We start from the raw sequence: 26,744 nt of genomic DNA, 5'->3' as shown, positions 1-26,744 counted from the left end.
CAGTCCCGTCATCACAAGGAGATCACTAAAAAAAACAGGTAGTTTGAGAACAGACTGGAGAAAGAAGGAAAGGCAGTTATAACAAGTGCCTCTTCACTTGATTTGTCAAAACTCATGGCACCTGGATCTCTCCAAAGTAATTTTCCATCTATAGCCTTCCCTGTAAATCTCTCCTTTATGGTTTGAAGAAATAGCAAAGAGATAAAAGTTGCATTTTTAAATGTCTATGTTTCTATTACTTTTGGAGTGCTTCTTAGGACAATTTGTTGGCTTATTTCTGCCCTTTTTGGGAATCTTGGGAGAACACCTTTAATGTTTTCCCCTTATTCATAAAACAAATGTTCCCAATTGGGAGGAGCACACTACTGTACACGGTTTGTAATTTTTATGAGAATGTAACAAAATTAATGTCATCTCCTAGGTGATAGTCTTAGGGTATGTCTACACTACGAAATGAGGTCGATTTTATAGAAGTTGATTTTTTAGAAATCGATTTGATACAGTCGATTGTGTGTACCCACTAAGCGCATTAAGTCAGCGGAGTGCATCCACAGTACCGAGGCTAGCATCGACTTTAGGAGCGTTGCACTGTGGGTAGCTATCCCACAGTTCCCGCAGTCTCCGCCGCCCACTGGAATTCTGGGTTGAGCTCCCAATACCTGATGGGGCAAAAACATTGTCCCGGGTACATGTCGTCAGGCCCCCTGTGAAAGCAACGGCAAACAATCGTTTCTCGCCTTTTTTCCTGGGTTACCTGTGCAGACGACATACCATGGCAAACATGGAGCCTGCTCAGCTCACTGTCACCGTACGTCTCCTGGGTGCTGCTGGCAGACGCAGTACTGCAGTGCTACACAGCAGCATCTCCTTGTCTTGCTGGTAGCAGACAGTACAATACGACTGTTAACCATCGTCATCTCGTGGGTGCTCCTGACTGACCTCGGTGAGGTCGGTCAGGGGCACCTGGGCAGACATGGGTGCTCCTGGCCGACCTTGGTTAGGTCGGTCAGGGGTGCCTAGACAAAAATGGGTATGACTCCAGGTCATTCTCTTCTTTAAGTTTAGTCTAATGGAGATTCAGTCCTGCCTGGAATATCATTCCAGCTGGAGGCTTCTGCCTCAGGCTGCTCTCCCAGCCAGCAGCACCGCAGGGTCGCACCTACCCCAGCCTACCCCTTGCTCCCATGGCACATGAAGCCTGGACAGTAGTAAGGAGCAGTTCAACTATAGGCTGAACAAGTGCAGAATGGTGGTAGAATGTGCCTTTGGACATTTAAAAGCTCACTGGCGCTGTTTACTAACTACGCTGTTTGCGATTAGATTAGAAGAGCACAACAAGGCGCGCTGCCCATCACAGAGGCTTTGAAAACCAGTTTCATGACTGGCCAGGCTTCGGTGTGACAGTTGTGTGTGTTTCTCCTGGATGCAAACCCACCCCCTTTGTTTTAATTCCCTGTAAGCCATGTTGTGAGTCGCCCCTTCCTCCGTGAGAGCAATGGCAGACAATGGTTTCGCGCCTTTTTTCCCCGCAGACGACATACCACAGCAAGCATGGAGCCTGCTCAGATCACCGTGGCAGTTACGAGCACTGTAAACACCACGCGCATTATCCTGCAGCATACGCAGCACCAGAAACTTCAAAAGTAGGGGAGGAGGTGACGGCAGTGCGGTGATGAGTGATGAGGACATGGACACAGTTCTCTCACAGCACGGGCCCCGGCAATTTGGACATCATGGTGCTAATGGGGCAAGTTCATGCCGTGGAACGCCAATTCTGGGCCCGGGAAACAAGCACAGACTGGTGGGACCGCATAGTGTTGCAGGTCTGGGATGATTCCCCATGGCTGCGAAACTTTCACATGCATAAGGGCACTTTCATGAAACTTTGTGTCTTGCTTTCCCCCACCCTGAAGCGCAAGAATACCAAGATGAGAGCAGCCCTCATGGTTCACAAGCAAGTGGCAATAGCCCTCTGGAAGCTTGCAACACCAGACAGCTACTGGTCAGTCGGGAATCAATTTGGAGTGGGCAAATCTACTGTGGGGGCTGCTGTGATCCAAGTAGCCAATGCGATCACTGAGCTGCTGCTATCAAGGGTAGTGACTCTGGGAAACGTGCAGGCTATAGTGGATGGCTTTTCAGGAATGGGATTCCCTAACTGTGATGGGGCGATAGACGGAATGCATATCCCTATCTTGGGACCGGAGCACCAAGGTAGCCAGTACATAAACAGCAAGGGGTACTTTTCAATGTGCTGCAAGCACTGGTAGATCACAAGGGATATTTCACCAACATCTATGGGGGATGGCCGAGAAAGGTACCTGATGCTCGCATCTTTAGGAACTCTGGTCTGTCTGAACAGCTGCAGCAAGGGACTTACTTTCCAGACCAGAAAATAACCGTTGGGGGATGTTGAAATGCCTATAGTTATCCTTGGGGATGCAGCCTACACCTTAATGCCATGGCTCATGAAGCTGTACACAGGCATCCTGGACAGTAGTCAGGAGCTGTTCAACTATAGGCTGAGCAAGTGCAGAATGGTGGTAAAATGTGCATTTGGACATTTAAAAGTGCGCTGGCGCAGTTTACTGACTTGGTTAGACCTCAGCGAAACCAATATTCCCATCATTATTACTGTTTGCTGTGTGCTCCACAATATCTGTGAGAGTAAGGGGGAGGCGTTTATGGTGGGGTGGGAGGTTGAGGCAGATTGCCTGGCTGCTGATTATCCGCAGCCACACACCAGGGTGGTTAGAAGAGCACAGCAGAGCACGCTGCGCATCAGAGAAGCTTTGAAAACCAGTTTTATCACTGGCCAGGCTACGGTGTGAAAGTTCTGTTTGTTTCTCCTTGATGAAAACCCAGCCGCTTGGTTCACTCTACTTCCCTGTAAGCCAGCCGCCCTCCCCTCCCGCCTTTGATCTCCGCTTGCAGAGACAATAAAGTCATTATTGTTTCAAATTCATGCATTCTTTATTCATTTGTCACACAAATGGGGCGATAACTGCCAAGGTAGCCCAGGAGGGGTGGGGGAGGAGGAAAGCACCGTGTGGGTGGCGGAGGAGAGGAGGAGGGAAAGACAAGGCCACACTGCACTTCAAAACTTCTTGAATGCCAGCTTTCTGTTGCTTGGGCAGTCCTCTGGGGTGGAATGGTTGGGTGGCTGGAGGCTCCCCCAGCGCGTTCTTGGGCGTGTGGGTGAGGAGGCTATGGAACTTGAGAAGGAGGGCAGTTGGTTACAGAGGGGCTGCAGCAGCGGTCTGTGCTCCTGCTGCCTTTCCTGCACCTCAACAGTACGCCGGCAAATATCAGTTTGATCCTCCAGTAGCCTAAGCATTGCTTCGTGCCTCCTCTTATCACGCTGATGCCACCGATCATCTTGATCCCACCATCTCTCCTCTTGCTCCCACCACCTGTCCTCACGTAAATTTTGTGCTTTCCTGCACTCTGACAGCGTCTGCCTCCAGGCATTCTGCTCAGCTCTTTCAGTGTGGGAGGACTGCATGAGCTCAGAGAACATTTCGCCACAAGTGTGTTTTTTTCGCCTTCTAATCTTCGCTAGCCTCTGGGACAGAGATGATATAGGGACCATTGAAACATTTGGGGGGGAGGGGGGAATAGTATTTAAAAAGACACATTTTAGAGAACAATGGGTAGACTCTTTCATGGTGAACCAAGCTGTTAAAGCACATGTGCTATGTAATGTTCTTTACAAGGTCACATTTTGCCTGTTATATTGAGGGCCTGTCGGTTTGGTGTGAGAGATCACACACGCAGGACCAGCAGGCAACAGAATTCGGCTTGCAGGCAGACATGGTAAGCCACAGTCTTTTGGATTCTTTAACCTTCATAACATGTGGGGCTGGTTTCAAACAGCAGCGCCCTCATTTCCCATACCAAGCACCCATTGGGTTGGCCATTTAAAAGGAGGGGCTGCAGTTTTCGGGTTAACGTGCAGCACAAACCCAACTAAACCCCCCCACCCATACCCAATTCTCTGGGATGATTGCTTCACCCCTCCCCCCACCACGTGGCTAACAGTGGGGATGATTTCTGTTAAGCCACAGGCAAACAACCCAGCAGGAACAGCCACCTCTGAATGTCCCCTATTTTAACCAGGTGACCCTGGGAGTACATCCAGGAGAGCTTCACTGAGATGTCCCTGGAGGATTTCTGCTCCATCTCCATACATGTTAACAGACTTTTCCAGTAGCTGTATTGGCCACAACTGCATCCCAAGTCTTCAAGGCAAATTAATCATTAAACACGCTTGCTTTTAAACCATGTATTATATTTACAAAAGGTACACTCACCAGAGGTCCCTTCTCCGCCTTCAAGGTCTGGGAGCCCACCTTGGGTGGGTTGGGAGGGTACTAGATCCAGGATGAAAAACAGTTCCTGGCTGTCGGAGAAAGCGGTTTCTCTGCTTGCTTGCTGTGCACTATCTTCCTCGTCCCCAAAATCTGCATCCCTGTTGCGTGAGAATCCACTGACAGAGTCCACGCACAGGGATGGAGTAGTTGTAGGGGCACCCCCTAGAATGGCATGCAGCTCATCATAGAAACGGCATGTCTGGGGCTCTGACCCGGAGGGGCTGTTTGCTTCTCTGGTAGGCTTGCCTGAGCTCCTTAAGTTTCACATGGCACTGCTGCGGGTCCCTGTTATAGCCTCTGTCCTTCATGCCCTTGGAGATTTTTTTCAAATATTCTGGCATTCGTCTTTTGGAACGAGTTCTGATAGCACAGATTCATCTCCCCATACAGCGATCAGATCCAGTACCTCCCGTTCGGTCCATGCTGGAGCTCTTTTCCAATTCTGGGACTCCAACACCTGTGCTGATGAGCTCTGCACGTTCGCCGATGCTTATCGGCTCGCGACACTGGCCAAACAGGAAATGAAATTCAAAAGTTCGCGGTGCTTTTCCTGGCCAGTGCATCTGAGTTGAGAGTGCTGTCCAGAGCGGTCACAATGGAGCACTCTGGGATAGCTCCTGGAGGCCAATACCGTCGAATTGCGTCCACACTACCCCAAATTTGACCCAGCAGGGTCGATTTCAGCACTAATCCTCTCACTGGGGAGGAGTACAGAAATCGTTTAAGAGCCCTTTAAATTGACAAAAATGGCTTTGTCGTGTGAATGGGTGCAGGGTTAAATCCATCTAAGGCTGCTAAATTCAACCTAAACTTGTAGTGTAGGCCAGGGCTTAGTCATCTAAGGAAGTTTCACATACAATTTTACCTCTATTGTTTTTATCTTATAGCTTGTAAGATAAAAATTAAAAATTGTTATTTAACATTTGAAATGACTGGCACCATCTATAAACAGTTATTCAAATGACCTGCATAAAATCTGGAAGTGCCTGTCTTTGACGAGGCTTACAAAACAGCCTATATCCCTTTAACAACAACAACTTCTAGCAGACTGCCATGGTAGATAGTATATAGCTGCATCCTCCAAGATTAGAGGAAACTTTCTGCCTTGCAGCAACACTAAACCCAAGGAAGTAAGGAGTCACAAGTTAACGTAGAGAAAACTGAAGGCAGCAGGTACAGTAACACCAGAAACAGCCAAGCCACAAATAATGAAGCAACACTGAGACTTCTGAAACCCAGCAGTAAAAAGCAAATCACTAAGAAGAGAAAAAATAGTTCAACTATGAGAGGGAAGAAGGATTCCAGTGAGAAGTGTGGCAATCCAGGACTTCAAAAGAATTGCAATTTCTCTTGGACACCAAATCATGTCTGAAAGCCACTTGAAGGAGCACATCCTGAAGTATCAAATAAAGAAAGTTAGACTTTCATTTTGGAAGGAGAGACTTGAAGACCATTATGTGGAAACAATTCTGTATCAAGGAGGAAACAGTGAAGCTTTAATAATAAAAAATAAAATAAATAACAATGTATAATGGCTTAGCATAGAAGTTCCAGGGTTTTTTATTTATTCAATTTTTAGTAGCATGGATGTTGAGGCAAAGATCTCATGGATCACTTCTCCTTATCGCTCAGTCAAGCTGGCACTTCATCCTGGCAGCAATTACCATATTTGCATGTCTTGTCTCAAACATGTACACATATAGTTAATTTTAATGCTAAAATCAGACATTCATTTTGTTCTTTTTCTGAAGAAAATAAGTTTTGCTGCATGTTTCATTTTGTTGTTCCTCTCCCTCCTTTGTTTCTCTCCACCCTCAGCTATGCTGTATCCCCTCTCTCCCCCCCTCTTCTATTAAAAAAAAAAAGATGTTATCCCCACAAAGGAACAGTCGATACTCACACATTTGCAATCTCCTTCCCTAGGCAAAGTCTGTTCTCACACACCCCCATTCAAAGTAAATTACCACCTCCACACATTCATAAAAACACACATACACAACCCAGAACTCAATTCTACATGCCTTCCCACCTATTTAGATTGGGGATGAACAAGAGAGAAAGTACTGGCAGGAGCCATTTGAGGAAGAAGAGGATGAACAAAGAACAGGAGTTCTGATGGACCAGGGAAAGGAAACAATTTCGCAGCACAAGAAAAGGGAGCCCAGGAGCTATCTGGACATTGAAAAGAAAGGAAGCAGGAACAAGTCCCTTCAAGAGAACTGTCTCCAACCCCATTCTCTTCCTCCATTGCTTCCTCACAGCTTCCCCTCTGGGCCCCAGTCACCTAATTTACTGAGCAGTTTGCTTTTCTCAGTCCTGTTGAACCTATGCTCATCCACTCCCTTCTCCACCATACTCCAGTGCATTATCAGAAGTCTCCCCTCCAGTTTCTCTCTCTCTCTCACACACACACACACACACACACACACACACCCCAGATGTAGTGGTAACCCACAGTAAACTTCTCACCCTAGCTAGGAGGGTTTTTTTTAAAAAGCATAAAGTGTGAGAGCAGTAACATAATGCTTACCACAAGCAATGCCTTTTGTTACATAAAATTTCTTGTGTTAAAAAACTGACTCAAGATGCACACTGGCAAGAAAATGTTTTTATAATTCTGCTTCATAAATGTTTTTGTTCAAGTTACTGAAAGCAGTTGGAAACAAAATGAGCAATCTGCACCTGAAAGCAAAACAACATACGTCAGTAAGGTCAGCTTTTAAATGACACACAAAATTTAGTTTTAAGAAAGAGAGAGGATGCTACTCACCACATCCTTAATAAATTGCAAGAAGTTTCAGCAGTTACCCTAAAGAGAAAATAATATTTAAAGGATTTACTAGTTAAACAATTTCAAACTAAATTCTTTATGTTAGATTTAAACACTGACCTGATGAATTGTGGAATGAAATCCTTTCATGCTTCTGTCAAGTCAATGATTTAAAAAAAACTGGAACAACCTGTAACGTCATTCTAAGAAATCATAATTTCTCAACACAATAAGATCAGATGACAGAAGTAAAATTTATCTTGTGCATCAGTAATTTGTAGGGAAACAAAACTACATAAGTCTCGGGATACCAGGCAACATCCGTCTGGATACATTCCACCTTCATGCTCAGCCACTAGAAATAGGCACAAACAAATATTCACAAACCAAACTGTTGAAGATATTTTCTGGTACAGCTGAATTTCTGAAGGCATCATCGGATAGACCTATAGACTACTTAGCCATTTTAAGTATCATTAGCTCTCCACAACAATGGACCTAACATTGTAACCTTTGCCACTTGCATGTCTTTGATTTATACCAGGTAATAATCAGAGCAAGTTCCTTGTTCTGTGTTTAAACATGTACTAAATAAACCAAGCAGCTTCTTTCCACAATATCTTCAGGCAGTTTAGGGAGTATATCTCCGTGGACAACATGCTTTCAAGCAAGGGACCAAGTATGCACTGTGAACATACAGAAGACACTGACAACCATGACAATGAATAACATAGAGGGCATTCTTGATACAAAAAGAAGATATAGACAATACCTAAAAGCCCCGAGAATCCAGAATTAACAATGCCAAAGCTGGAATAAAGATTTTCTAAGCAAAATTCAGTATAAATATGACTTAACAAGCTAGACAGCATGCTGCCACTGCCCTTCATCCCTCCTCCTAAATATAACAGAAGACAAGAGCATGATCAAACACACTGGGAGGTAGTTTATGTCCAAAGTTTCATTACTGTAAGATGAACAGTGTTATAAAACTTCATACTGACAGAAGTATCTGTGAAACTTTATACATTTTTCAATTAAAGGAGTTATGTCTTTAGAGCATTTAAACAATTTCATTCACCTACAATGATAAAGGCTGATGAGCAAATATATAGCAGGAAGGTTGCTATAGAATTACATTCACTTTGCACCCTTCAGGTCTGAAGAGAGCCATAAGTATCAAGAAAAGCAACTAAAAATCCTCTTACACACACCTCACCACTTAATTTACAAAAATTTAAATACATAACAGCGTGTGCAATTCAGCTGTGATGTTTTAAGGGGTGTAAGATACCAAGTCTTTAAGTAAGCACTTACAGGAAGACTACCATTTTAGCTTTCATCCAGAGAGGACTAGGAGAAGGTGTAAGTTACACTAACCCTCCTGGAGTGAAGTCAAGGAAAGGACAGATCTAAAATAGTCAGAGAAGAGAATCAAGGGGAATGCCATAAGAAAAAAGCACAGTCCACCCCACATCAGAAGGGGGCTGCTGGGCTTCCCTGTCCATCAGTCTTTAGTTCCCTCTTCAGTCATTACCACACTCATGTTCCATGTCCTTACTCTTGCATGTAGAAAGATATAATTCCATTGAGAGGTTTCCTGACATTGTAAACCACTAGTTCAGATGTTGAGTGATTGCAAAGATTACATTTCTTTGTAGAGTATTAGGGGGTTGTTGGGGTTTTTTTTTTTAAATAAAATATTAGTGTTACTCTGACAATAATATTATAGTAGGTCTTGATGGTTATGAATTCATAGCATAAAAGGGTGCATTTATTTTGAATTAGATGTTAAAAACTACACAAAAGGCACCCATCCAAAACTCTGGATGTCCTTGACATGTATTTCAAAACAAAACACTGGAAAGTTACAACAAAAACTGTCTGAAACACTTCTCCCCACCCAGTTAATTATTAGCATCCCATCACCTTGATGGAAAGGATTGGAAACAACTCACCATAGTAGGGGCAAGGACTAATAGACATCTAGCTAAATAGATGATACTGTGTGATCCAGAGTGATCAAGACAATGAAGTAGAATCCTTGGGACATGCGGATAAAGAATAAAGGGGTGGGGAGAGTCAGGAAGCATATGAGAGCAGCCGGATAAATATGCAGCTGCTTTAAAGCTGGCCAAAGATAGAACTTGGAGAGAGGAACCCAGCAGCAGAATCTCATCTAGAGCTGGGGAAAGAGCACATTTGAAAAAGGGAGAACTCAAAGAGGCAGCAGATGCAGGCAGCCACTGAGGAGTAAATATTGCAACTGGCAGACCTGGCACACGGGAAAGAGCAGTTTGTCCAGTGTTCCTGGGATCTGGGCCAACTGCAGAAGTGCAGAGAATATGATGTGAGAAGAACCACCTAGAGATGCCAGAAGGCCTTGTAGACTGTTGCCTTGAGAAGCAGAAGCTACAGCTCGCAAATTCAGCAAGGAGGCAACATGAGGGGCTTCTCTAATGCAAACACCAGAACAGAGGTTCTTAAACAGGGTGCGCCCTGATGAGGGGTGCAGAATGTATTCTGGGGGGCATGATAAGCTTTGGGGGAGGGGGAGGAATTTACCGCACACATTCAGAGCTGGGTGCCTGGCATAGCTGCTGCTCTCCAGCCACCAATCTCTGAAGGCAGCACCGCTGCCACCAGCAGCAGAGAAGTAAGGGTGGCAATACAATACCATGCCACCCGTACTTCTGTGCTGCTGCTGGCAACTGCGCTGCCTTTAGAGGACAGCACCCGGTCAGCATCCTCTGTTCTGCCTTCAGAAACAGGTGACCGGAGAGCATGAGCTGCTGGCTGGGAAGCTGGGAGTGTAAACTACTATCGACACAAAGAAGGGGACATGATTAAATGACTTTGAGAACCACTGCACTAGGAGATGCCACAAGCATCAATGTTCGAGCCAACAGCAGCCCATGCAACCAAAGGCTAAGAAGATTTCCCTCCCAAAGAAGGTAACTTTGAAGAACCTTTGGAACTAGACATAAGGACTCCGATACTAGCCTTGTAACTTCCTATATGATTGCCCCTTAGGGAAATAGCCTGGAAATTTTCTGTACCTTTCTTCTGTACCAAACCACTTAGGTTTCAGTGTAGAGTCTTTGCATCCCTTCTTTTCTGCCAATCCTAATAAAGAATCTGCCTTTATTTACCAGATGCGTGCAAGTGTCCACTGGGAACCAACCAAGAACAAGAGCCTGTAAACCCTAGGATTTGAAGTGCATAACATGCTTCCCTCTAAATTCCTGGTATACAGCAGGCTATGTATCACTGGTAATTCTTCTAAGGATAGAAGGAAGGGGAGCAGGAATCTTGTCAGATACAAGCAAAGAGGTTAAAGTGGAAAGGTATTTTAACACCTCTGAAAACGTACTTACAAAAGTGTTCAGCATGAATAATATAGAATAAATGTTCACTGAATTATCATCACAAGAGCAAATTCTTTCCTGTGTGCACAGCATCAATTTTTAAATAAAAAAATTGAAGCTACAAAAAGAAAGGTACACATTTGGCAGTGTCCTTAGTTGTTCCCCACCCCGTAATATACTTCATTTCTACATATGATAGTATAAAAAAAGTGCTTAATGTCCACATTGTGAGCTGGGATTCTTAAATACAATTTTTAGATATACGTATAGTATGGAATTGTACAAGATATCCATGTTTAGCAGCTAATATTAGTATAACTTGCCAGTGCTTGTTCTTTACTTACTGTTGTTTAAAATGACTACTTGAGAAGTTTAAGTAGAATTATAAATTTTATTCATTTTTAAATTGAAATTTTTTTCCCCATGTTTCAAAAAGTACAGTTTAATACATCAATTTACAGTGTACACTGCCATGCCGTACCAAAACATCTTTGTTTGCTTATCATGTAATGCTGGCATACAATGCCCACTGCAGAACTAGCACAAAGCCATAAAACTGTTTTGATACCTCAGCAATGGAAAGGTGGCTATAACATTTACATACACTCTGTATTGGGGAGCATTTATTCCAAGATATGGCATTCTTATAGTTTAATACTACTCACCGATACTTTTCCAGTTACACATTTAGGTTAACCATTTTCACAATGTTAAGATTTGGAAAAATATGCTATTACATTGCTAAGCTAGCAAGGAAATCTATGGGAAATATCTAGTTGTACAGGATTTCTCCTGCTTGATAAAGATCTTCAGGATTAAAACTGGGTAGAATCCTAATGGACTTGTAGACCTAAGGGGCTTCAGAGCCTCCTGACAATATCATCCATTCAATTTGATACTTGGATTCTAGATTCCCTCCCCCCCCCACCCAGGTGTATTGCAATTGGGTGAAGATCCAGTGAATCTCTCAGCTGCCCAGGCTCTCTCCTGCCCATTATGCTTCTCACCCTCATCTATCCATTCCACTCCCCGCCCCCCAGTTACCTGTCCCTACACTCAAACCCCACTCTTGCTCCAAAAATCCCTTACTCTCCCCAACCTCAAGCGGTCTTCTCTGCCAACCCTCCACATAACTGGATTATATATATATTTATATTCAACTTGCCATCATCCTGATGTCTTGCCCTATCCCTTCATTAATTTCCTTTTAGACTGTAAATTCTTCAGGGCAGTACCTAGCATAATGGAACACTGTTCCTGCCGGAGGCTTTTGGTCGCTACTCCAATAGAAATGATATTTACATGATACAAGTCACAACAACCAAATAGAGGCACTGAACACTTTTCTGGATAACATATCTTAGCCTATTCAGCTTTGCACAATTGAATTTCCAACCCCAATTTCAGTGAAGAGACTCTGCAAGCAAGCCAGAGATGGACATTATTGTGTAGTTACAGATTTACTTTGTTCTCCCACTGCACACACAATGTGATCTTGCTAAATTATCTTTTCCAATATGAACTGACAATTTATGTTCTATGAATTCTAATATTTGGTGGTAAATTGACCAATTAGATGGACAAATTGAGACCAACTGCCATGGCTTACTAAACCTAAATTTTGCTTTATCATGTTTTATTATAAGGGTTGGATAACCCTTGAGTCTTCTCTCACTGATCATTTGTGAGCTTCCCTTACTCTAGGAACAAGGTCATTATAGTTGAGCCAATGTACTCTTTTACAGATATATTCTGAAGGTGACAGAGGGTCCTGTGGCACCTTTGAGACTAACAGAAGTACTGGGAGCATAAGCTCTCACTTCTTCAGACGCATCTGAAGAAGTGAGGTTCTTACCCACGAAAGCTTATGCTCCCAGTACTTCTGTTAGTCTCAAAGGTGCCACAGGACCCTCTGTTGCTTTTTACAGATTCAGACTAACACGGCTACCCCTCTGATTCTGAAGGTGATTTGTTTAAATACATTTAAGTTATCAATAAACAGCTGATTATGGGAATAGTTTGGGAACTAAGGCATCAAACACACTGCATTGTAAGGTTACTTTATAGTATTATTAGCTCACTGAAGACAAGATGTCCTTCAAAATGAAAAAATGGTTATTACTTTTTAAAAATGCAAAGAGCAAGTTGTGCATCAGGCTAACAGTATGTTGCAAACTGCATTTTCCTCACCACCAAGTCTCCTTTTGCTAAACTGAAGCAACTTTAAAGTATTTTTCCCTGACCATTAAAGCTATATACATTCACAAAAGACACCAGCACACAAAGAGTTTCACTCACAGAAATACCATTAACTTCCAATGTGTAACTACTGGCACCTGTGGCACTTGCACGTCATGGCGGTCCACCAACAGCTGTCACAAGCCAATCATACAGATAGAGAGAAAGAAAACCTGCTCTGGAGGCTACTGCTATAAAGGAGACTATCCCAGCTCCACTCCTACAAATACCCCATGATGATTGCACACCCCATTATCAGGGACACAACACACTGGATACTGGTGAAAAGCAGAGTTATACCTACACCTTGGGGTGTGCTCATCCCAGACTACTCAACAGAGGATTTGGTTCCCCTCCATAGCTTCCCCCATCCTCTCCCCTAACCCCTCCCCCAGCTTCCCCCATCCTCTCCCCCACAGCTCCCCTCGGCCTCCCCGCCAGCTTCCCCCAGCCCGTCCCCTCGGCCTCCCCCCTCCCCACCGCTCTCCCCACCGTGCTCCTCTCCCCTACGCCAGCCTCTCCTCCTACCTTGGCTTTCCCGGCCTCCAGTTTCTTCTGTCTCTCCTCGTCCTCCATGGCCCCTGCGCGCAGAGAGCAGAGCGTTACCACCGCCGCCGCCAGCCGGCCCCGCTACAGCGACAGGAGCCTCCGTGGCTGATCCACCGGCGCCGCCATCTTCAGCTCCACGTAAACACGCGCGGCCGGGAAAAGTGACGTCCGCGCCGCCGCCGCCACCCCTTCTTCGCCGAGCCCCGCTGCTCCGCACCTGGCCGAGAGCCCCGCCCACCCGCAGGCCGCCGGGCAATAGGAGCCACGACCCTGCTCCCCACCCCCCCGGCACTGATCGGGGGATCCGCCTCCCCCTTTTTGAGCCCCCTCCCCCTCCATCTGGGGGATCCACCCACCCCCGAGATACCTGCCCATTCCCCCCCAATCTGCGGGGATCCACCCTCCCGAGACCCCTGCCCCTTCCCCCCCAATCTGCGGGCGGATCCACCCACTTCCCCCGAGACTCCTGCCCCCTCCCCAGTCACAGACTGGCCTTATTGGAAATCCCCCCCCCCCCGCCAGTCCCTAGATCCCTGCCCCCCTACCCTCATATTTACCTGGGGCGATATACACCCCTACTCCCCTAACAGACACCTAGCCCTCCCCAGTGGCTCACCCTATGACACGCTGTCCTTCCCCCAGTAGGATGACACTGGAGGGTGTCTATAGTTGTAATTTTAAAAATTTGAAGTAATAAGTAAATTTTTTATGAAGGCTAAACACTTGCAAACTGAATACTGCTACAATATTCATGTGTGCAACATTGTTTTTCTAAATGTTTTCTTTAAAAAGAGGAATGTTTCCTTGCCTTATTACCTATTCCTGAAGTTGATCTAATGATCAGAGCACATTACATCGCAAACTGTCTGCATGTCCTATGCATTTTTGTCCTGGAAATCATAAAAATCAAGTCTGCAAGATGTTTGTGCATTATGTACCACGGGAGGGTGATGCACAGTATTTTGTAAGATTATGCCCCATGTCTGCATTTCATAACGTGTATATTTCATGCATCAGAAGTTTTAATAGCTTTTCTTTGGTTAAGGATCATGATGTTTAATTGTCATGTATTAGTGAAATGTCAGGGGCACATCAGTACCTAGTCATTCAAGATTAAGCAGTATGCTGTGATAGCTAATAATTCATTTGTATTACATTGGGGCTCTGAATATGCACATGGCATGCTTTTCCTTTCTGTTGTCCAGTCTCTCAGTTTTACTTTTGTTGAAGCAGGAAAATGGGTTAGATATTCATTAACACAAACATTTCTTACAAAACATATGCATTTGTGTGTCTTAAAATATACATTTTCTTAAACATAATGCAAGCCTTGTCAGATTAACATGCAATGGTTCTATATGAACACAAATATATTTCCTATCAGTTTGTATTCATACACGTTTTCATTAAAGCTTATTTACATTTTTGAATTTGAAATAAAAGATATAATTTTAAAAGAATGTTCAGTTCCCAAATTTGGCAGTAGGATACATTGTTTATCACCAAACAGGATGTTTACAAATATTTTAATGTTAAAATTGCTGATATTTTACTGCATAAGGAAGTACACTATTTTCTATATTTTAATGTAATTTGTTATCAAATACTTGAAGAATCATATTTCAGTGTTATAAGGAATATTTTTGAGGGAGAAGCCATTCCGTAATTTATTTTAGAATTGAAAATCACATGTACCAAAAAAAAACAACCAGGCAAGATCTCTCTCTCATACACATACACACGTCAAACTATTTCCATAGAAAATGTCTTACAGAAAGGATTTTTAATTTAATCATATTCCCAGACTATGTCTGATTTCTATATTCCTTACAAGAATGTTCTTAGCTTCAATAGATCACTAATAACATCCAATAACATCAAATAATGCAACTGATTTGCACAACTATATCTTCTAAAGAAACAGCTGTATATTGTCTCTGCCTCTTTGACTATCAATTACCACTTCAGGAAATTCATCATTGTATGCACTAGCATCTAATGAGATTCTATTGCTTAAGAGTACAAAGAGAGGATGTAGAGTGCACTGATGTGCATATCAATGAAATAGTTTATACCGACTACTAAGGGAACTATTTAAATACAGCATTCATGAAACTCATATTGATTAAAGGTAATATCTAAAACCTCTGTCAAAGCATTCCATTTTCAATCCTGATCCCTTTTTAATAACATTCATTGCCAAGAAATGTTTGTGTTTTTTAAATGTTATATTTAAGTTCTGCATGTTTTAACTAAGCTGTAAACAATCACTCCTGATACCTGTGCAATAAGGGTGAGTACAATGAACAATAAATCTTCTTTGACCCCAATCCAGTTCCCATGGAAGTCAGTGAAATCTTGCCTGCATTGTCAGTTTTTAAAAAACATTTCCATTATTAGTCTAGCACTGGAGCAGCTCCACCGGCACCAGCAGTGATGGGTGTCCTAGTGTAGATTGGCCATCTGGGCCCAGATTCACAAAGGATCTTAGGCATTACAATGCCTAACTTTTAAGCATCTTGGGTATATCTACACTGCAATAAAACACCCATGGCTGGGCCAAATCAGATGACTCAGGCTCACAATGCTTGGGCTGCAGGGCTAGAACATTGCAGTGTAGGGATTCACACCCTGGGTTCTCATACCTTCCTCCTTCATGGGGTCCTGGAGCCCAGGCTCCATCCCATACCTGAACAGCTACACTGAAATGTTATAGCCCCACAGCCTGAACCCCATAAGCCTAAGTCAGCTGACATGGGCCAGCCAGAGGTGTTTTATTGCAGTGTAGACATACCGTATGATGCCTAAGTAGAAGCCACAAACCTTGGGTTAGTTCCTAGGCTCCCTATACTTTGCATGAGAGAGATAGCTGCTTGAGAATGGCATCCACAAAAACTAACATGCAGGGAGGGGACCTGCTTAAACTAGCCAACTGCAGATGCTGAGGAGAGGGATGTGTCCTAAGTAGATAGGGCTCTCACCTGAGAGGTGGGAAACCCCTGTTCAAATCCCATCTCCTCATCAGGCAGAATGGGGAATTGAATCTGGGTCTCCCACATCCTGGGGGAGTAACCACTGATCTAAAGGTTATAAGGAATGCTGCCTCCATTTGGTGTGGAGTTAAGTGTGCTCTGACCATTCCTACTAAATCAGACCCAGCATGCAAGATAGGCGTTGCCCTGCCTATCTTCACCTGGTTTGAGGCATGTGCTGGGCATGAGATAGTCTAGAACCCTACCTTAGGCAGTAATGCTTATACCCAGAAGCAGAAATATAGGCACCGAGGGAACATTTATAGTGAAAAATGTAGGCATTTAATGAGTTTAGGCACCAACTGAACAGGGGTTTTGTGGATACCAGTAGCACCTACATCTCTTTGTGGATATGGGCCCAACATCTTTACCACCATATCATCCAGACCTGCTCTGAGCAGGAGTAAACAAAATACACTGCTACCTTGATATAATGCCACCCGATATAACACAAATTTGGATATAAAGTGGTAAAGCAGTGCTCGGGGGGGGCCTTGCGCACTCCAGTGGATCAAAGCAAGTTCAATATAACACAGTTTCACCTATAACGCAGTAAGATTTTTTGGCTCCCGAGGACAGCATTATATCAAGGTAGAGATGTACTGGTAAAAATGTTGGTAGGAAGCAGTCTACATTAGCACTTGCCTTTTGCCACCCACTGGAGAAGCTATAGCAAGAGTGGGGTATTTTTAGGGATAGTTCAGTACAGGAAAAAAATACGGAGTCAGTAAAAGAAGTAGGATTAGAACTCAGGAATTTCTACTGTGACAATTAGGGTCCAGACACCCCCAGAGGAGAACAGAGGATTTGAACTGCAAAGTATATGGATTTGAATCAAAGGGATACATTTTTTGTTTTGGAGTTTGTGTTTCTTTTCACTTTAATTTTCTAATCAAGACCAGAACCAGCACGACTCAAATGGCAAGAAAAAGGCAATTTGCATGGTATTACTGACCAGGACTCTTGCCACAAATCTTCCAGCCCAATTGTACATCCTTGCTAAACTAAACCTGAAAAGGTTTTCTCATCATTACTAGGGGAATTCAATTTTCTAGAAAAGTTCAAAGTGATCTGCTAATGTTTATATAGATATTCAAATTCACATTATAAACACACTGAATTGTGTCCTGAAGTTTAGTCAATAAGGAAGGGAATTACAAATATCTTTGCAATATCCTTTCCTAGCAGCTGATGTATGGAAAGACTATAAATTTCAATAGAATTTTTCTGAACTTTAATCTGTGGGAAAGATATGTTATGGCAGCTAATAAATGAAAGAAAATAAACTAGGGATGCCAATGGCCTGGAATATTCTTTCAAAGTCAGTTAAATACTGGCTCACCTAAGATGCTACTTGATTAAGGGCCAGCCCAAAAGCCATAAATATTTAAACATCTTGGTTCATTTTCTAGTCTCCATAAAGCTCACATACCATAAACAAGTAAGTTTTCATTTCAAACATTAGCATAAATACAATTATAAATGGGCCAACATTAAGATCTGGATCTGAAATTCCTCAAAATATGATGGAATGGAGTTTTTGTTTGGGCTCAACTCTGCATGCAATATAATTGTTTACATTTGGAAATTAATGTTTATAACTACTGTCTGCACTGAATTAACTTTGAATAGCAAGGATGTCTCTAGGTGTTGAGAGGCTCTGTCCAAAGCAACAGCGTAGGTTCTATTCTGGTTCTTCTCCACTTATGTCAAAATCGTTCCACGTTTGTAGAACAATTAAACCCTCTCTCTGAACTGCCTCCTTTTGCCTCCCTTATTTTCCCATTCACTTAGTTGTGAGACTTTGCCTGGTTCCTCTGATAATGCCCCCTTAAGGAATGGGGAAGGTAGAAGATAGAAATGAAGCACCACTTTCCAGCTAGGGACCTGGAGAGGGTCTTTAGGGAATTTTGCCTCTGCCACAACCTGGTGAAGTCAGAGTCAGCTGGGTAACCAGAACCAGATGGGGCTCATGCTGGCAAATCAGATGCGTGAATGGGGTGCAGAAGTTCTGGAACTTTAGGGGCCTAAGCAGATGCATACATCACTTAAGCCTAAATCCAAGGAGCTCAGGTACTACTGTGCCTGGGGATATAAAGTTTTCGGATAAATAGATAGCCTAATACTATACAGTACTACTCAATAGTAATGAGGCTATCCAACTATAATTGGGCTGTATCAAAAGGTAAATTCATATTGAAGTGGAAAGCTAGATGAACCTCATTACAGTCTTAGAGCCCACTGCCTTATAAGGACAACCTCCTCTCTGCAAAGTAGGGATCAGAACTTTTTCCTGCCACCCAGTATAATGATCCTGCCATTTGGGATTAAAGAGAGTTGAAAATGTAAGATTTCACTTGCAAATGGCTGTATTTGTTCAGTATTACATGGAGGACAGACTGCCGCTGATGTTTGCAGTCCAACCGTTCTGCTGTGGCCCTGGGATCTGCTGTACAGACCTACCTGACAGGAGAATAGATTGTGAATAGAATTGTGAATTAACTCTGTGAAATGATATGAAAAGAAAAGAGGTACCTACATTTGAGAATTACTGTATCCATGTGTAGCAGGGTGGTCACCTGCTCCGGCCCAGAAAGGGTTAAAGCCAGCCCTGGGAGAGGGCTGAGGCTGGGAAGGAAAGCCTGGGCTGATTGGGGAAGGCAGTAACAGCCACACCCCAATCAGGCCCAGCTGGTCCCTATAAGAGGTTGTGAGCCAGAAGCCCAAACAGTCTCTCTCTGTTTGTAGAGGGAGACAGGCCTGGCTGCAGGGAGCTTGAGACAGGGTACCTGAGTGGAGCAGCGTTAGGGAAAGGCAGAGGAGCTGGAGAGCTCCAGCCTGGAAAGCCCCAGGCTGTGGCCTAGCAAAAGGCAAATAGGTACTGGGGGTTGCAGAGGGCAGCCCAGGAGTAGGCAAAGGCAGCAGTCCAAACCCAACCTTGCCAGTGATGACTAGGCTGATACTGCAGTCTGCAGGGCGTGGGGGCTAGACGATGACTGGCAGTAGCCTTATACTGAGGCGAGGTGGGGTTAGTGGGTGGGGGTTTCCCGGGGAGGGGAGGCCCTCAGAGAAAGGGGTTACTGCCAGGGGTTACTGCCAGATAACAGGGCACCGGGTCCGGGAGGGACATGGGGGCCAAGCGGTAGTGGATCACCGGCCTGCAGAGGGCGCTCTGGGCTGGATATTGAGCTAATTCCCAGAGGACAACCATCAGGAGGCACCACAGGGGTGAGTCCAATGTGCTACAAGAAGGCATTATTTGATCAATGCCTGCTTCTGCTTCCACTGACACCAGTGAGAATTTTATAATTACATTTCAATGAGAGCATGACAGGGCCGCCAGTATTTAGCTGTCATAGTGCCTATAAGAAAGTAATTACTCATCTCCACTTTGATAAGAAGAGATAGAAAGAATGAAGGGCTAACTTGATGAATACCTCACCTCAGCTCTTGCCACAGTCTGCTACAACAGTTCTGCTCCAGCATCCCTAGGTATCCATTACTATCTGCTCTGCAGCTGAGGTGAGTTTTGCTTTGTACTGGAGTATCTCAGTATGCTGTGGGCTGCTCTGTCACCATGGTTGCAGCAGCGATGTGTTTTCGGTAATAGTGTAAACATCTTCTCTGGACACCCCCAATCTTTACTGAAATAGAGTTTCTGTTATGCAATATTGCGGCACAGTATTCTGGGGTCCCCTTCAAAGGCAAGCAGTAACAAAATGCAATTGTAGAATAGATAAGTGGATGGTTGGTGGTAAAGGTGCAGGTGGGGAAGCTGAGTGGATGGGACATGGAGCAGTGTTTGGGGATTTAAAGAAATGATAGAGCAGAACCTTTTCTTAAGAATCATGTTGAAAGGAATAAGTTACAAACTGGGGTTAGGATCAGGTCCACAAAGCTATTTAGGCCCCTAACTTGAAATCAATGGAAGTTTGGACCTTAAATATCTTTGAGGATCAGGGCCTAGGTAATTATTATAGAGGTTGCTCAAGGTCTGATGTGGATGTAATCATTGTTTTGTGTTTATCCACTTCTTATTTATAATTAATTTAAAAAGCAACATAAGAAGCAATATGGGCACTGAGGAAAGAAACAACTTTTAGAAAGTCAGCTAAAATAAAGTGTGGATTTTTATATGTTAATTGTAGGCCTTGTACATTAGCCAAGTTCATGTGATGTATACACAATGAAAACATTGTATAGGTCTCTCCATTGTATGTCTACTTTTATTCATTATTAAATATTAATACTCTGTACATCTAAATACATTTTGCTGAGACCTTTTTATAGTGTTCCAAATTGCATCAGAACATATACACACCACATGCAGAACTATACAAAGATAACTGCATCTGCACATTCACATGCTGTATATACACGTGTTCACAAAATCATACATATAGGCATACAAGCATGCTCGCTCCATGCATCAAATATGCATCTGCAAAAACATATACATAAGCACTTTACTTATATTCTGAACGCTCAACATATTTATCTCCTGTTGTAAAGATATTAATCACTAACTCAGATAAATGGAATGATGCACAGATCTCTTGTAATAGTGCAGTAATACATACCCCCTGAAGTACAGTGTTGTTGTTTTCTGGATCCTGGAGTTGTACAGCTTATAGTTTGACAGATTGTAAACTCTACACATCTCTTTTTGGACATATTTGATTATTATTCCTCATCTTTTAATTAAAGAGACAAATATTTTAGGTTTGCTGAGCTGGTCACTTCTTTGATATGAATTCTGTAGCTGAAAAGAAGATTAAGACCCCCTGCAGTGTAGCAAGTTTGGTACGATGAATAATTTATTCTGAAGTATAATATATCAGGGAAGTAATTTAAGTAAGCCTGCAACTTATGCAGATAATGAATTAAGTGATCCTGGAGCACCTGATTGACATTTCCTAATTCAGTTATGTACAAAAATTCTACTTGTATCACAGATCAGTTGGTATATATAAAATATTATAGTACACTTACATCTTACGGTATGTCTGAAGTGTATACAATTGTCCCAACTTCCTTTAAATATTCAGAATAAGGTTCTTTTATACTTATTGTATGGGTAGGTGTAAGTTTGCCTCCTTTTGTATTTTATCTCAATGATCATTATTTGTTTTAAATGGAATATAAAACCTCAGTTACAGTATGAAACCTTTATAACCTTTATCACAATATCTAGGTTTCCTAACAGTTTGGGGGAATGTACCAGTTTGCCAGAATAAATACCTGCCAGTGCCCTCTGCCTCCCTCCAAATGTATGCAGGCCATGCTTCATGGCAGATTAAAATGTCCACAGCAGAATGTGAGAAGCAGGGCTGGCCCTAAACCAAATGGAACCCCAGGCTAGGAGTGTCTTCATTTGTTAAACTTCTGAATACCATTTAAAGATTCCACGAGATTCTACAAAGATCTAGGAGGTTAATGAAAAATGAATCCACATATGGAATAACTGAAACATTTTACTTCAAACATTTTACTTTCCTTTCTGTTGCTAACAACAAAAACAGCACCCTGAGCTCGACACCTCCTAAGGCCAGCACCCCAGGCGGTTGCCTGGGTTGCCTGCCCTGAAATATGGCAGCGGTGAGGAGAGAAATGGCATGATCCAGAATTGATACCATGGCAGTGAAATCCAGAATTCTTAGAACTGTGACTCCTTTAGTAAATTCTGTAGGTGGGCCACTTAGGGATCTGGGGCAAAATCAGTACTTGGTCCTGTTAGTGAAGGCAGTGGGCTAGACTTGATGACCTTGGTCCCTTCCAGTTCTAGGAGATAGGATATCTCCATTAATTTAGTTATTTATTAAAAGAGGTGGGTGGGTCAGGGCCAAGCAGCATGGGTATTCATCAGTCATTATCCCCATATGACCACTGAGGCTACTGCAGTCCTGAGGCTGAAACAGCAGCTACAGACACCTGCCCATTTATACCCAGGTTAGTTATCTGGCTGGGCATTGAGGTCAGGATTAGCCCTAATACATTACTAGTCCTTACTGCCCTGATAAAGAATTGACACATTGGACCTAACTTTATGATAAAATTAAATAATACAAAAATTAAAATCCTTCTCTTTGTTGAATTTGTTTAAAAAAATACATTTGGTACCCACTGTGAATGTGTTGACGACAATGCATAGGGTTGCCATCCGGGATGATCCCACCCAAGCCCATACAACTGGACAGCTGGCAGCGTGTACTGAGCACCCTTACAGATTTCCTAGGGCAGCTACCTCAAAAAAGGACAATCCTGGGAAAACCTGGACAGGTGACAACCTTTTGTAACAGACATGTTAGAATCCTCACTCATCCATTTAATGAGACTTTTGGGGGAAGAAATGTGATGGTGCTATATGAAGGCCAATGGCAATGTCTCTGCTCCGTATTCCATATCCTCCTGGAGAGGCTTCAGACACCTGTCATCTTTGGGAAGGTTGTTAGTAGCCAACTCTTCTTTCCTACATACTCTACAAAAACATTGTGGATACCCCTCCCCCAAATTTTAAATATAGCACAAAACACCGCTGCACAAATTGCATGGTTATGCTATTTTATACTGCCATCTCCTGGTGCAGCAGTTCACTTTAACTAAAATGAGTGAAAACAGGAATCTGCTAGGTGGCAGCACTAAAACGAAAACCAAATCCTTTTTAATATCAAGTTTTCTTCTTTACTAGTTTTGACTGCTTTCTCCTTGTTAGCTTTCAACTTTAACCTACGATGAGGAAGACTCCAGAGGGCAACGTGATGGTAAATTACACGTTTTACAGTCTTATTGCACGGGTTACTCAGGTAAGAGTCATTTTACGTTCAATCTTACTGGATGGAAAACATAAATCACATCTCGGCTATACCGCGTTTCACGTTCCTATTAGCAGAATGCAAATTGCAAAGTGAAACGAAATGTAAGGAAGAACGGAGCAGTGAAATGATTTAATTAAAAGGGGTTAGCTAGAATGTACCGATTAAATGCTTGAAAATTACTCTTATGAAAGCAGCAAGGTTTTGGGGCTTGATTTAACAGGAAAAAGATTTGCTTTGCCCAATAGGAAGAGTTAGCAAGACTAAAGGGAAGTCAAAGTGGTCTTCGAATCCGAGTAAAGTGATAGGATTATCTGCGTGCAACATAAGGACTGATTCTGCTGTGTAAAATGCAACCAAGAGGGTTTAGAGCAGTATATTTATTTTGTCTTATAGTGGGGTTTCTGAAGATATTAAACTGTATTCATTAGTCTGAATTTTTGCTTGAAATTTGACTAGTGTTTCTGTGTATTGGCAAAGGTCTCATGTCTGAGCAATGTGAAATAAAAATCCCCAAATTAGGGTTGCCAACCCTCCAGGATTGTTCTGGAGTCTCCAGGAATTAAAGAGTAATCTTTAATTAAAGATTATGTCATGTGATTAAATCTCCAGGAATTCGTCCAACCAAATTTGGCAACCCCCAGTGGATGCTTAGGTCAGGGAGGTCTGGGGAGATTATTGCTTAGAATAATAGAAATAGAAATGAGCTGTGCAATCATATGTCCTTTGCTATTTTGGAGGAAGGTTCTTTTTCTCTTGTCATATGAGTCAGTGCAGACAAATGGATATTTTTAGGGACAGAAAATATTTTTAAAAGGCATAATCTATAAAAAGAGCATTTGTTAGCAGCTGTTTGCAGGTTCAGGACCTTAGATTGCAAATTCTTCAGGATGGGGACTGCCTCTTTGTCACACAGCACAATGGATCTCTGGTGCAAACCGGGACATCTGAGTGCGATTGCACTGTAACTATTAAAGACTAGTAAGTTATTACTAATAAAATTTTACTAAATTATAAAGTGATATTGTGATTGCGCATCCCTTGTAAAAGAAACCTTGTCTTAATTACTATTAAATTTTAGGTTTCAGAGCGGTAGCTGTGTTAGTCTGTATCAGCAAAACCAACGCGGAGTCCTTGTGGTACTTTAGAGACTAACAAATTTATTTGGGCATAAGCTTTCATGGGCTAAAACCCACTTCATCAGATGCATGGAGTGAAAAATACAGTAGGCAGGTATAAATATACAGCACATGAAAAGATGGGAGTTGCCTTACCAAGTTGGGGGTCAGTGCTAACGAGGCTAATTCAATCAGGGTGGATGTAGCCTATTCCCAACAGCTGACAAGAAGGGGTGAATATCAACAGAGGGAAAATTACTTTTTATAGTGACCCAGCCACTCCCAGTCTTTATTCAGGCCTAATTTGATGGTGTCAAATTTGCAAATTAATTCCAGTTCTGCAGTTTCTCATTGAAGTCTGTTTTTGAATTTTTTTTTGTTGAAGAATGGCCACGTTTAAGTCTGTTATTGAATGTCTAGGGAAATTGAAGTGCTCTCTTACTGGTTTTTGAATGTTGCATTCTGGATGTCTGATTTGTGTCCATTTATTCTTTTGCGTAGAGACTGTCCAGTTTGGCCAATGTACATGGCAGAGGGGCATTGCTGGCACATGATGGCATGCAGGTGAACGAGTCCCTGATGGTGTGGCTAATGTGGTTAGGTCCTATGATGGTGTCCCTTGAATAGATATGTGGACAGAGTTGGCAACGGGGTTTGTTGCAGGGATTGGTTCCTGCGTTAGTGTTTCTGTTGTGTGGTGTGTAGTTGCTGGTGAGTATTTGCTTCAGGTTGGGGGGCTGTCTGTAAGTGAAGACTGGCCCCTCTCCCAAGGTCTGTGAGAGTGAGGGATCATCCTTCAAAATAGGTTGTAGATCCTTGATGATGCGCTGGAGAGGTTTTAGTTGGGGGCTGTAGCTGATGGCTAGTGGCGTTCTGTTACTTTCTTTGTTGGGCCTGTCCTGTAGTAGGTGACTTCTGGGTACCCTTCAGGTGGGTATTGTCATTTTAAGAACGCTTGATAGAGATCCTGTAGGTGTTTGTCTCTGTCTGAGGGATTGGAGCAATTGTGTTTGTATGCAGGAACGGCGAACCGCAGCCACTAGGAGCTGTGGGTGGCCATGCCTGTGGATGGTCAGTGTAAACAAACTGTCTTGCAGCCCGCCAGCGGATTACCCTGACGGATCGCGTGCGGCCTGTGGGCTGCAGGTTGCCCATCACTGGTCTAAACCATCCAAGACAGATGGTTATCCTACCTCCTTTTGAAAACCTCCAGTGAAGAAGCTTCCACAAATTTAAGTAATAGGGATTTGCTCAGTGTAATTTTTAGGGTGTTTATTCTGCTCTTCAGGCATATGTGTTACTCCTGGGTGGGGAGAACAGAAGTTACACACCTGTACCAATGAAAGAATATATCTCCTCAATATTTATTCCACTCTAGATGCATCCAAAGAAGTGGTCTGTAGTCCACGAAAGCTTATGCTCTAATAAATTTGTTAGTCTCCAAGGTGCCACAAGTACTTCTGTTCTTTTTTTTTCATATTTACTGTTATTCTAAGAATTGGCTTGGATTGTTAATCTGCATAACATTGATTTACATTTTTTTCTTCCTCCTGCAGTGAATGGAAAAGGATTTATATATGTGCGATCCAGGTACTGAAAAATACCAATAGGTTGTTTGCACACACTCAAGGTGTTAAGGCTGGGCCACTACTATTAAAGGTGAGTCAGGCTTTCCAGTCTACGTTCACTTTTGTATGTTTAACTGTATTAGATTCAGATGTAAAAACCACCTCTTATGGCAGTTTGAATTAAAACCATCTTGATGCCTTCTAAGAGGGAAGAAATTTCCCCACCCTCTAAGCTGTTTCTTCCATATCCAACCTGCCTTCAGCAAGGGAAGTGGGGAGATGAAGGTCTGCGTGGCTGGTTTCTAGCCCATGTGAAACCAGACATGGCTCTCCATGTCCACCTTCACTTTCTCCTATTCCTTTGCAGTGGCTGGCACTTCTTATTTTGTTTTTTGAAGGGAGGTTTTTTGCTTGTTCTGTGTCAGGGGTGAGGCATAATGTCTACAGTATTACAGTTACACTGTGGGGCATGCCCATCTGTGCCCCTCCTGACCCCTCTGTTCATTAATGCAGAATTACAGAGAGGTTGCATGCTCCTTATTCAGTCCCTCCCCACCATTATTTTTGGAGGACACAGCTGTCTGCTCCCCTTCTATCTCTGGGTGGCATAATGGCGTCTATCCTTCCCTTCTCCCATTGTTGATGCAGGATGTTGTTGGTAGGAGTGCTTGATCCTTTCCGTACTCTAGGGGCCTCTGGTGATGTTCCCCATTGCACCACGGCTGCTGAAGAATTTTTCTTTTCAGCATTTGAAATACTTGCTCCTTCCTGTCTCAGGAGCCCTAACCCTTGTAATAACACCTGAGAGGGAGCCCATCAGGGTTCCCTCTTGGCAGCCAGAAGTGTCTGGGAGCTCCTAACTCTCCCCCTCCCTTATTGTAAATAAACCCATAGAAGCTACAAGTGCCGCTTATCC

At 43.1% G+C, this 26,744-nt stretch overlaps 2 protein-coding genes and 1 long non-coding RNA gene across 16 annotated transcripts in view; 1 reads left to right on the top strand and 2 right to left on the bottom strand.

Moving 5' to 3' along the window:
* Window positions 1-13,545, bottom strand: part of AKAP9 (A-kinase anchoring protein 9) — a 205,618-nt gene extending 192,073 nt beyond the window's left edge. For 6 of the 9 annotated variants that reach the window (XM_005282392.3, XM_042857292.2, XM_042857293.2 and 3 more), the window contains exon 1: window positions 13,278-13,545. In XM_005282392.3, coding sequence (XP_005282449.2) covers window positions 13,278-13,325 — 48 coding nt within the window. In that variant the 5' untranslated portion in view covers window positions 13,326-13,545. The remainder of the gene's footprint in view (window positions 1-13,277) is intronic. The other 3 variants (XM_065583058.1, XM_042857300.2, XM_065583059.1) reach the window with 1 other exon arrangement.
* Window positions 2,955-12,883, bottom strand: LOC135981293 (uncharacterized). Its single transcript, XR_010598253.1, has 6 exons — window positions 12,810-12,883; window positions 7,264-8,041; window positions 7,144-7,182; window positions 6,904-7,055; window positions 4,314-6,191; window positions 2,955-3,565 (listed from the first exon to the last, which is right to left on the bottom strand). It is a non-coding gene; the product is annotated as an uncharacterized LOC135981293 (long non-coding RNA).
* Window positions 13,546-19,396: 5,851 nt separating the features above from the next.
* MTERF1 (mitochondrial transcription termination factor 1) overlaps window positions 19,397-26,744 on the top strand; it is a 60,671-nt gene continuing 53,323 nt past the window's right edge. The window contains exons 1-3 of one of the 6 annotated variants that reach the window (XR_010598252.1): window positions 19,397-19,852; window positions 23,043-23,133; window positions 25,817-25,919. The gene's annotated coding sequence lies outside the window, so the exon portion shown is untranslated. Of the gene's footprint in view, window positions 19,853-23,042; window positions 23,134-23,164; window positions 23,247-23,269; window positions 24,124-25,816; window positions 25,920-26,744 lie in introns of those variants that run through there. The other 5 variants (XM_065583056.1, XM_005282389.5, XM_065583054.1 and 2 more) reach the window with 5 other exon arrangements.

This window comes from Chrysemys picta, chromosome 2 (genome assembly GCF_011386835.1).
Source record: "Chrysemys picta bellii isolate R12L10 chromosome 2, ASM1138683v2, whole genome shotgun sequence".
Taxonomy (NCBI): domain Eukaryota; kingdom Metazoa; phylum Chordata; order Testudines; family Emydidae; genus Chrysemys; species Chrysemys picta.
Note: the sequence above shows the minus strand (reverse complement) of the source record. Positions and strands in the feature narration are given on the sequence as shown.